The sequence below is a fragment of the Physella acuta genome, unplaced genomic scaffold, assembly GCF_028476545.2.
Source record: "Physella acuta isolate Inbredline_101_S28 unplaced genomic scaffold, ASM2847654v3 ptg000079l, whole genome shotgun sequence".
NCBI classification, from domain to species: domain Eukaryota; kingdom Metazoa; phylum Mollusca; class Gastropoda; family Physidae; genus Physella; species Physella acuta.
The window spans coordinates 2,346,002-2,359,088 of NW_026731599.1; the positions used below are offsets into that span (position 1 = coordinate 2,346,002).

Below are 13,087 nucleotides of genomic sequence, written 5' to 3' on the forward strand. Positions count from 1 at the left end.
TTCCACACTCACCTCATGTTCCACACTGTCTCACCTCATGTTCCACACTGTCTCACCTCATGTTCCACACTGTCTCACCTCATGTTCCACACTGGCTCACCTCATGTTCCACACTCACCTCATGTTCCACACTGTCTCACCTCATGTTCCACACTGTCTCACCTCATGTTCCACACTGTCTCACCTCATGTTCCACACTGTCTCACCTCATGTTCCACACTCACCTCATGTTCCACACTGTCTCACCTCATGTTCCACACTGTCTCACATCATGTTCCACACTGTCTCACCTCATGTTCCACACTGTCTCACCTCATGTTCCACACTGTCTCACCTCATGTTCCACACTGTCTCACCTCATGTTCCACACTCACCTCATGTTCCACACTGTCTCACCTCATGTTCCACACTGTCTCACCTCATGTTCCACACTGTCTCACCTCATGTTCCACACTCACCTCATGTTCCACACTGTCTCACCTCATGTTCCACACTGTCTCACCTCATGTTCCACACTGGCTCACCTCATGTTCCACACTGTCTCACCTCATGTTCCACACTGTCTCACCTCATGTTCCACACTGTCTCACCTCATGTTCCACACTCACCTCATGTTCCACACTGTCTCACCTCATGTTCCACACTGTCTCACCTCATGTTCCACACTGTCTCACCTCATGTTCCACACTGTCTCACCTCATGTTCCACACTGTCTCACCTCATGTTCCACACTGTCTCACCTCATGTTCCACACTGTCTCACCTCATGTTCCACACTGTCTCACCTCATGTTCCACACTGTCTCACCTCATGTTCCACACTGTCTCACCTCATGTTCCACACTGTCTCACCTCATGTTCCACACTGTCTCACCTCATGTTCCACACTGTCTCACCTCATGTTCCACACTGTCTCACCTCATGTTCCACACTGTCTCACCTCATGTTCCACACTGTCTCACCTCATGTTCCACACTCACCTCATGTTCCACACTGTCTCACCTCATGTTCCACACTGTCTCACCTCATGTTCCACACTGTCTCACCTCATGTTCCACACTCACCTCATGTTCCACACTGTCTCACCTCATGTTCCACACTGTCTCACCTCATGTTCCACACTGTCTCACCTCATGTTCCACACTGTCTCAGCTCATGTTTCACACTGTCTCACCTCATGTTCCACACTCACCTCATGTTCCACACTGTCTCACCTCATGTTCCACACTGTCTCACCTCATGTTCCACACTGTCTCACCTCATGTTCCACACTGTCTCACCTCATGTTCCACACTGTCTCACCTCATGTTCCACACTGTCTCACCTCATGTTCCACACTGTCTCACCTCATGTTCCACACTCACCTCATGTTCCACACTGTCTCACCTCATGTTCCACACTCACCTCATGTTCCACACTGTCTCACCTCATGTTCCACACTGGCTCACCTCATGTTCCACACTCACCTCATGTTCCACACTGTCTCACCTCATGTTCCACACTGTCTCACCTCATGTTCCACACTGTCTCACCTCATGTTCCACACTGTCTCACCTCATGTTCCACACTGTCTCACCTCATGTTCCACACTGTCTCACCTCATGTTCCACACTGTCTCACCTCATGTTCCACACTGTCTCACCTCATGTTCCACACTCACCTCATGTTCCACACTGTCTCACCTCATGTTCCACACTGTCTCACCTCATGTTCCACACTGTCTCAGCTCATGTTCCACACTGTCTCACCTCATGTTCCACACTGTCTCACCTCATGTTCCACACTGTCTCACCTCATGTTCCACACTGTCTCACCTCATGTTCCACACTCACCTCATGTTCCACACTGTCTCACCTCATGTTCCACACTCACCTCATGTTCCACACTGTCTCACCTCATGTTCCACACTGGCTCACCTCATGTTCCACACTCACCTCATGTTCCACACTGTCTCACCTCATGTTCCACACTGTCTCACCTCATGTTCCACACTGTCTCACCTCATGTTCCACACTGTCTCACCTCATGTTCCACACTGTCTCACCTCATGTTCCACACTGTCTCACCTCATGTTCCACACTGTCTCACCTCATGTTCCACACTGTCTCACCTCATGTTCCACACTGTCTCAGCTCATGTTCCACACTGTCTCACCTCATGTTCCACACTGTCTCAGCTCATGTTCCACACTGTCTCACCTCATGTTCCACACTGTCTCACCTCATGTTCCACACTGTCTCACCTCATGTTCCACACTGTCTCACCTCATGTTCCACACTGTCTCACCTCATGTTCCACACTGTCTCACCTCATGTTCCACACTGTCTCACCTCATGTTCCACACTGTCTCACCTCATGTTCCACACTGTCTCACCTCATGTTCCACACTGTCTCACCTCATGTTCCACACTGTCTCACCTCATGTTCCACACTGTCTCACCTCATGTTCCACACTGTCTCACCTCATGTTCCACACTGTCTCACCTCATGTTCCACACTGTCTCACCTCATGTTCCACACTGTCTCACCTCATGTTCCACACTGTCTCACCTCATGTTCCACACTGTCTCACCTCGTGTTCCACACTGTCTCACCTCATGTTCCACACTGTCTCACCTCATGTTCCACACTGTCTCACCTCATGTTCCACACTGTCTCACCTCATGTTCCACACTGTCTCACCTCATGTTCCACACTCACCTCATGTTCCACACTGTCTCACCTCATGTTCCACACTGTCTCACCTCATGTTCCACACTGTCTCACCTCATGTTCCACACTGTCTCACCTCATGTTCCACACTGTCTCACCTCATGTTCCACACTGTCTCACCTCATGTTCCACACTGTCTCACCTCATGTTCCACACTCACCTCGTGTTCCACACTGTCTCACCTCATGTTCCACACTGTCTCACCTCATGTTCCACACTGTCTCACCTCATGTTCCACACTGTCTCACCTCATGTTCCACACTGTCTCACCTCATGTTCCACACTGTCTCACCTCATGTTCCACACTGTCTCACCTCATGTTCCATACTGGCTCACCTCATGTTCCACTCACCTCATGTTCCACACTGTCTCACCTCATGTTCCACACTGTCTCACCTCATGTTCCACACTGTCTCACCTCATGTTCCACACTGTCTCACCTCATGTTCCACACTGTCTCACCTCATGTTCCACACTGTCTCACCTCATGTTCCACACTGTCTCACCTCATGTTCCACACTGTCTCACCTCATGTTCCACACTGTCTCACCTCATGTTCCACACTGTCTCACCTCATGTTCCACACTGTCTCACCTCATGTTCCACACTGTCTCAGCTCATGTTCCACACTGTCTCACCTCATGTTCCACACTGTCTCAGCTCATGTTCCACACTGTCTCACCTCATGTTTCACACTGTCTCACCTCATGTTCCACACTCACCTCATGTTCCACACTGTCTCACCTCATGTTCCACACTGTCTCACCTCATGTTCCACACTGTCTCACCTCATGTTCCACAGTCTCACCTCATGTTCCACACTGTCTCACCTCATGTTCCACACTGTCTCACCTCATGTTCCACACTCACCTCATGTTCCACACTGTCTCACCTCATGTTCCACACTGTCTCACCTCATGTTCCACACTGTCTCACCTCATGTTCCACACTGTCTCACCTCATGTTCCACAGTCTCACCTCATGTTCCACACTGTCTCACCTCATGTTCCACACTGTCTCACCTCATGTTCCACACTGTCTCACCTCATGTTCCACACTGGCTCACATGTGTTCTTCTTAAAACCATCCAGATCAGCTGACAAGGACGCCTCCATGTAGTCAAAGTCCTTGTAGATGTGTCCACAGACCAGGGAGTCTCTGTTTGTTTTCATGTGAGCATCCAGCTCAGTCTCCACCTGGGGCACATAGACAGTGCGGGACACATCAGGACAGTGGGGGACACATCAGGACAGTGGGGGACAAACATCAGGACAGTGGGGGACACACATCAGGACAGTGGGGGACACACATCAGGACAGTGGGGGACACCTCAGGACAGTGGGGGACATATCAAGACAGTAGGGGACACATCAGGACAGTGGGGGACACACATCAAGACAGTGGGGGGGGGACACATCAGGACAGTGGGGGACACATCAAGACAGTGGGAGACACATCAGGGCAGTGGGGGACATATCAAGACAGTAGGGGACACATCAGGACAGTGGGGGACACACATCAAGACAGTGGGGGGGGACACATCAGGACAGTGGGGGACACATCAAGACAGTGGGGGACACATCAGGGCAGTGGGGGACATATCAAGACAGTAGGGGACACATCAGGACAGTGGGGGACACATCAAGACAGTGGGAGACACATCAGGACAGTGGGGGACATATCAAGACAGTAGGGGACACCTCAGGACAGTGGGGGACATATCAAGACAGTGGGGGGGGACACATCAGGACAGTGGGGGACACACATCAAGACAGTGGGGGGGGACACATCAGGACAGTGGGGGACACATCAAGACAGTGGGGGACACATCAAGACAGTGGAGGACACATCAAGACAGTGGGAGACACATCAGGACAGTGGGGGACACATCAAGACAGTGGGGGACACATCACGACAGTGGGGGACACATCAAGACAGTGGGGGACACATCACGACAGTGGGGGACACACATCAGGACAGTGGGGGACACACATCAGGACAGTGGGGGACACATTTAGGCAGTGGGGGACACATCAGGACAGTGGAGGACACAAATCAGGACAGTGGGGGACACATCAGGACACCACAAGAACCCAGCACAACATCTCCCCCACAAGAACCCAACACAACATCTCCCCCACAAGAACCCAACACAAGAACTCAGCACAACATCTCCCCCACAAGAACTCAGCACAACATCTCCCTCACAAGAACCCAACACAACATCTCCCTCACAAGAACCCAACACAACATCTCCCTCACAAGAACTCAGCACAACATCTCCCCCACAAGAACCCAACACAACATCTCCCTCACAAGAACTCAGCACAACATCTCCCTTACAAGAACCCAACACAACATCTCCCCCACAAGAACCCAACACAAGAACCCAACACAGCATCTCCCCCACAAGAACCCAACACAAGAACCCAGCACAACATCTCCCCCACAAGAACCCAGCACAACATCTCCCCCACAAGAACCCAACACAACATCTCCCCCACAAGAACCCAACACAACATCTCCCCCACAAGAACCCAGCACAACATCTCCCCCACAAGAACCCAACACAACATCTCCCCCACAAGAACCCAGCACAACATCTCCCCCACAAGAAGCCAGCACAACATCTCCCCCACAAGAACCCAACACAACATCTCCCCCACAAGAACCCAACACAAGAACCCAACACAACATCTCCCCCACAAGAACCCAGCACAACATCTCCCCCACAAGAACCCAGCACAACATCTCCCCCACAAGAACCCAACACAACATCTCCCCCACAAGAACCCAACACAAGAACTCAGCACAACATCTCCCTCACAAGAACCCAGCACAACATCTCCCTCACAAGAACTCAGCACAACATCTCCCTCACAAGAACCCAACACAACATCTCCCTCACAAGAACTCAGCACAACATCTCCCTCACAAGAACTCAGCACAACATCTCCCCCACAAGAACCCAACACAAGAACCCAACACAACATCTCCCCCACAAGAACAAAACACAAGAACCCAGCACAACATCTCCCCCACAAGAAACCAGCACAACATCTCCCCCACAAGAAGCCAACACAACATCTCCCCCACAAGAACCCAACACAAGAACCCAACACAACATCTCCCCCACAAGAACCCAACACAACATCTCCCTCACAAGAACCCAACACAAGAACTCAGCACAACATCTCCCTCACAAGAACCCAACACAACATCTCCCTCACAAGAACTCAGCACAACATCTCCCTCACAAGAACCCAACACAACATCTCCCTCACAAGAACTCAGCACAACATCTCCCCCACAAGAACTCAGCACAACATCTCCCTCACAAGAACCCAGCACAACATCTCCTCCACAAGAACCCAGCACAACATCTCCCCCACAAGAACCCAACACAACATCTCCCCTCACAAGAACCCAGCACAACATCTCCCCCACAAGAACCCAGCACAACATCTCCCCCACAAGAACCCAACACAACATCTCCCCCACAATAACCCAGCACAACATCTCCCCCACAAGAACCCAACACAACATCTCCCCCACAAGAACCCAACACAAGAACCCAACACAACATCTCCCCCACAAGAACCCAGCACAACATCTCCCCCACAAGAAGCCAGCACAACATCTCCCCCACAAGAACCCAGCACAACATCTCCCCCACAAGAACCCAACACAACATCTCCCCCACAAGAACCCAACACAACATCTCCCTCACAAGAACCCAACACAACATCTCCCTCACAAGAACCCAACACAACATCTCCCCCACAAGAACCCAGCACAACATCTCCCCCACAAGAACCCAGCACAACATCTCCCTCACAAGAACCCAACACAACATCTCCCTCAAAAGAACCCAACACAACATCTCCCTCACAAGAACCCAGCACAACATCTCCCTCACAAGAACCCAGCACAACATCTCCCCCACAATAACCCAGCACAACATCTCCCCCACAAGAACCCAACACAACATCTCCCCCACAAGAACCCAGCACAACATCTCCCCCACAAGAACCCAGCACAACATCTCCCCCACAATAACCCAGCACAACATCTCCCCCACAAGAACCCAGCACATCTCCCCCACAAGAACCCAGCACAACATCTCCCCCACAAGAACCCAACACAACATCTCCCCCACAAGAACCCAGCACAACATCTCCCCCACAATAACCCAGCACAACATCTCCCCCACAAGAACCCAGCACATCTCCCCCACAATAACCCAGCACAACATCTCCCCCACAAGAACCCAGCACATCTCCCCCACAATAACCCAGCACAACATCTCCCCCACAAGAACCCAACACAACATCTCCCCCACAAGAACCCAGCACAACATCTCCCCCACAAGAACCCAGCACATCTCCCCCACAATAACCCAGCACAACATCTCCCCCACAATAACCCAGCACAACATCTCCCCCACAATAACCCAGCACATCTCCCCCACAATAACCCAGCACAACATCTCCCCCACAATAACCCAGCACAACATCTCCCCCACAAGAACCCAGCACAACATCTCCCCCACAAGAACCCAGCACAACATCTCCCTCACAAGAACCCAACACAACATCTCCCTCACAATAACCCAACACAACATCTCCCTCACAAGAACCCAGCACAACATCTCCCTCACAAGAACCCAGCACAACATCTCCCCCACAATAACCCAGCACAACATCTCCCTCACAAGAACCCAGCACAACATCTCCCCCACAAGAACCAAGCACAACATCTCCCCCACAAGAACCCAACACAACATCTCCCCCACAAGAACCCAGCACAACATCTCCCCCACAAGAACCCAGCACAACATCTCCCCCACAATAACCCAGCACAACATCTCCCCCACAAGAACCCAGCACATCTCCCCCACAAGAACCCAGCACAACATCTCCCCCACAAGAACCCAACACAACATCTCCCCCACAAGAACCCAGCACAACATCTCCCCCACAATAACCCAGCACAACATCTCCCCCACAAGAACCCAGCACAACATCTCCCCCACAAGAACACCAACACACATCCCACACAGTAGCATGCTTGTAACGTGACATGAGCCCACTAGACACACCCCATTAACTTATGTATTCATGGCTTACACACTCTAATTACATTGAGACTACAGTAAAGACATACGCGTCAGTGTATGTTTGTGTATGTGTGTTCTTATTGCAACCTTTCTTCTGCACTGTTGAAGCCGTAGAAACTCCCTCTGCCAGACCAAGTGGTGCTGTTTGAGCAGAGTGTTCTCTCTGTGCTGCTGGGATTGCTGTTCCATCTTGTTGACTTTCATCAGGGTCTTGAGGGATCCGAACCTTTTCTCTGTGACACTGGCACGCAGGCGCTCATAGTCCACTGATTTATATTTGTTGCTGCCCAACCCATCCAACATGCGCAGCACAAGACCATCTGAAACAGGTGGCACTTTCAATAGGAGCTTTTGGGAAGGGGACTTTAGTGAGCTATGTGAAAGGGGGGGGGGGTTGATTGGAAATTTTACAAAAACAAAGTGGAAAGAGAGGGCAGATGTTTGTGACTTATAATGATAAGCTATGTGAGGGTGGGGGTAGGTGAAGAGGATAGTTTTGACTTTAATAGGCTATGTGGAAAGGGGGTGGGGTTGTTCTGGTTTTTATAATAAGCTACGTACAAATGGATTTCACATTTGGTAGAAAAGCTAATTGTTGAGAAAAATTTTTTTTTTAAGTGTTTCAGTGGCTGTATGTAGTTTAGTGCCTGTATGTATTTTAGTACCTGTATGTATTTTAGTACCTGTATGTAGTTTAGTGCCTGTATGTAGTTTAGTGAATACACGTAGTTTAGTGCCTGTATGTAGGTTAGTGAATGTATGTATTTTAGTACATGTATGTATTTTAGTACCTGTATGTAGTTTAGTGAATACACATAGTTTAGTGCCTGTATGTAGTTTAGTGAATGCATGTATTTTAGTACATGTATGTAGTTTAGTGAATACACGAAGTTTAGTGCATGTATGTAGTTTAGTGAATGTATGTATTTTAGTGCCTGTATGTAGTTTAGTGCCTGTATGTAGTTTAGTGAATGCATGTATTTTAGTACCTGTATGTAGATTAGTGAATACACGAAGTTTAGTGCATGTATGTAGTTTAGTGAATGCATGTAGTTTAGTGCCTGTATGAATATTAGTGCCTGATGTTGTTTAGTGAATGTATGTAGTTTATTGCCTGTATGTAGTAAGAGAATCTTTTTGTGATGTAATTCATGGATGACCTAAATGTGAATAATTTATCTCTGAATTAGACTATTCCAAGAGCACTTGTTAGGCTTAACCTGTCATGTCATCAATGTTTTACAAGCAAAATATTGTCCTTTACCTGTGTAGTCTGTTTTCATGCTGGGTAAAGGTTTATATTTGTCCATTACAACAGTCAAAATCTTTGCAGCATTGCTTGTATCAATGAAAACAAGAAAAGGCAAACAACTGCTCAGCTTTAGGAAGACATAATTTCTTCTTTTAAAAGAAAACCAAATGACACATTATGTAAGTTATTAACCACATACAAATGAATAAGATTGTGAATCAACTTGAAGATGTTAAATTTTTCCTTTTAGAATCTGATCCTGGACTAAAGATTTAATCTCCTGAATTGACACTGATAGCCAACCCAAATGTTTATTTTTATTTTGAAATGTTTGAGTGGAAGGGAATGCATTCTGCCAAACTTTCCCTTGGCGAATGTAGGAAAAAATGTCTCAGGAAAAAAAAACAAAATAAAAAGTCACAGAAAAAACGTCACAGGAAAAAAGTCACAATTATATATTTGCATGGAATTTGTTAATACTTTTAGATATATGTGTTAAATATAGAGCGAGTGCAAATCAACTTAGATTAATTAACTGTAATGTAGTATGAGTAGATTGTATATGTATAATAATATTCAAAGCAAACATAAAAATATTTAGTATGAAGTGTGTAGGCTTTAATTACGCTATACATATACTATTTAATAGAACTTAATAGAATGGTCCAGCCTTTTCGGTTTTCATCGTGTCTTTAAAATTAGCTTGAAATGGCATAAAGACATTGCTAATCTGACTTGCTGTCCTCAACTCACCACAACAATAGTTCAACCACCTTTTCTGACCACATTCATCACGCCCATTATGTAACAAAGCATAGTATCAAAACAGAAAGCTGACACTGTACAAAGGCTGGCTTCAACACAATACGACAACAACACACAAAATGGACGGGCAAGTTCGATTGAGGAGAAGCCGACCAAGGAATGGCCAATGGCAAAAACAAATATGCATAACACAATGATGTGCCAAAATTTCTTACGTAATTAATTTTTCTTCCGCTTAATTAACTAAATTTGTAACAAAAGTTGAGATTGCTGTATAAATTATGACCATATTATTTTTTAGTATTATTGTTATAATTCATAATGCTTTTACGTTAATAAATATGGTACCAACCAAAAAAAAAACCCCACAACAATAAACACCCACAATTTTACAATAATAAACAACTGAATGAAAATATTTCTTAAACGATTTTTGTGACTTTTTTCTGTGACTTTTTTTCGATATAATTTTTCCTTTGTGACTTTATTTCTATGACTTTTTTCCTAGCAAAAGCTGACTTTTTTTCAATGTTTTTTTTCCTGTGACTTTTTTCCCGTTCACCCCCTTGGCTAGACAGCAAGCAATATCAAATGCTTATGCACTGAATTTGTGCTGTTGCACAAACATAGGACTAATATAAACTGGCAATGCAATAGACTCTAATCTACCTTGTATTTGTATACACAGGAATAACTTACAGCTGTGGTCAAGCATCAGGAAGTACATCAGGAAGTTTGTCAAGAAGTATGGGATCTATCTCCTTTTGGAACAAGTTATATTTTATAATTTTGTGTATGTTTTTGGTTACTTTTTTATGCTGTCTTATGTGAAATTGATTTTCATTTCTCAAATAGATGTGCTAATAATTACTAATAAGTGTATTCCATAAATCCCATCCAGTTAAAAGTTTGGCTCTTCAAAGATAAACCTTAGGTCCTAAGTAGTTTATTGATTATACAAAAGAAAAGTATAATTTTTTTTATCTATTCCATATAATATTGAATTATTATTTAATAATTTATTTAGTCTATAAATCTTACTCAAGGATAAGTATATTTCTGTCCCATAATGACCTGTGCTTGTGTAAGATAAATTTAAACTACAAATGAGAAACTGAGCTAGGTTATTAATAGCTTATTAGCTAGGCTACAGATACATTGGATTGTGACTGAACAATCAGATATATAATGACAGTCATAAGACCATAATCTTTATACCATGGTAGCAGAAAATAAATAACAAATTTAGTAAAGTAAATATATATATCAAGAAAAAAACAGGATACACATGGTGCTCCTCTTTAAAAACATTTGCTAATTTATTTACTCCGTTTTAATGAATAAACACAAAAATCATGTTTTAAATAATAAAACATATTTACAAGATTTTTTGCAGAAGATTTGTGACAACTATAATTAGTATTATTAGTGTTAAGCAATAAGCATACTAATATATAATGTATACTTATATTAATAATTTAAAATTTTATTTGCCTTAGATAAGGTTATTAATTATCTAGGCCTTTAGCCTATAGACAAACTAAAGGGTAATCTATCATTTTAGGTATGTAAAATCGCCAGCAACTAGTAATGTGAAATACAGGTGACTCCTTAAATTTTAATAATTACTTCACATTTTGATGAGGATTTTTATGTTTTGAAAAATACAAAAATGTGCCCTTGTTTCATTTATGTACCTATTTTTTTTAATAAAAATTGAATTAAAACTTTTCAGTAATAAATGAAGACTAGCGATGTTTTCATCCATCAGATTCAACCATGCTCATTTACTATAAACTATAATAGTATTGTGTTTAAGTTTTATTTTGTTAAACTTATAGTGGGAGATTCAGGGGAAGCCACACTATTTTACAAATGGCTGTTGTTTATAATATAAATAGGCCTAGGCCTATATAAATAAATAAATAAATAAATATATATATATATATATATATATATATATATATATATATATATATATATATATATATATATATATAGGCCTATATAAACTTTACATATTAAATATTCAATATATAGCAAATCTTGCTCGCAAACACTGCTGTTTAAAGTTAATTTCTGACCTATCTATCTAATCTATATTGATATATTTAGCCATTGATTTTGGTTTATTATTCATTTATATATAATATTTGACACAAATATTTCACAATATACTTCAATTAAAGCCTTGACAATGAGGTAACTTTTTCGTACATTACTAAACTAGATCTAGATCTAGCCGCTGCCGATTTTACGTAGATCTAGATAAAAACAAGTTAATTAAAAAAGTGTAGTGACATTTATGCGCAATTTCCTTATGTTATCTAAAAATAGCTCTGATGTATAATGCTTGGGTGCGTTCAAGCTAGAAGAACAATCGGTTTGTAGGTGTTTATGTAATTTTAAAAGTTGTGACCGAACGAGAGGATATTTTTGAAAACTTTCTTCGGCAATATTGTTCTAAATTATGGCGGGAATCGATTGGTACATGTTTCAAGTCGCTAAGTGGTTTGGTTGCCGAGATATGGGACAAAAACTGAATTTTTTCAAGGTTTTTTGGCTTTTCCGGGAAATACATGAAAGAAACCCGGAATTTTTATAGCCTATGCTCATTCTCGTAACTTGCTTAACACAATTGCTTTTGGAACTAGTCATCGATATTGCTTCGTTGAGGAGGAGATACGACTTAAAGCCCGGACACACATTCATCCATCCATTCCCAGAAATGACGAGTTAATAAACGCAATTCTCCAGAATGGAAATTGCGCTAAAAAGCCAACGGGCTAAAGCCAAAGCGATTACAATTACAATGATTATTACATGATTACAGTGTTACACTGATTACTGAATCAATAGATCTTTAACATTATAGTGTAGAGTGGATTAATTAATAGTATATAGATCGAGGTCTAATTAATACTAATAGAATCCTTAAGTAGTTAATAAGTGTTCTAGATCTACAAATCTAGATCTAGTCTAGTTAGTAGTTACTAGATCTAGATTAGTTGTTTCTTTTTTATGGCGTCCAGTGATACATGCATTTCCGCTGTCGAAAATGAAAACAAAATTATTTTTAATCAACTAAAGACTGCCAAACAAAATAAATAATTAGAAATAAGCTTAATTGGTGTATTTTCTGAATTAACTATGTTTTTAGACATACAAAAATGTAAATGTCTATTTACAAAATATTCATGTATTTCTTTTAAAAAAATAATTAGATCTTAGATCTAGATCT

The 13,087-nt window shown here is 43.4% G+C and overlaps 1 protein-coding gene across 10 annotated transcripts in view; it reads right to left on the bottom strand.

Moving 5' to 3' along the window:
* LOC131956747 (coiled-coil domain-containing protein 148) overlaps nucleotides 1–13,060 on the bottom strand; it is a 55,627-nt gene extending 42,567 nt beyond the window's left edge. Inside the window, exons 1-5 of one of the 10 annotated variants that reach the window (XM_059321328.1) lie at nucleotides 13,035–13,060; nucleotides 12,841–12,895; nucleotides 9,094–9,208; nucleotides 7,917–8,149; nucleotides 3,755–3,906 (exon numbers count right to left, since the gene is read on the bottom strand). In XM_059321328.1, coding sequence (XP_059177311.1) covers nucleotides 3,755–3,906; nucleotides 7,917–8,149; nucleotides 9,094–9,208; nucleotides 12,841–12,895; nucleotides 13,035–13,045 — 566 coding nt within the window. In that variant the 5' untranslated portion in view covers nucleotides 13,046–13,060. Of the gene's footprint in view, nucleotides 1–3,754; nucleotides 3,907–7,916; nucleotides 8,150–9,093; nucleotides 9,209–10,545; nucleotides 10,693–10,887; nucleotides 11,486–11,543; nucleotides 11,666–12,677; nucleotides 12,896–13,034 lie in introns of those variants that run through there. The other 9 variants (XM_059321389.1, XM_059321363.1, XM_059321344.1 and 6 more) reach the window with 9 other exon arrangements.
* Nucleotides 13,061–13,087: the final 27 nt, after the last annotated feature.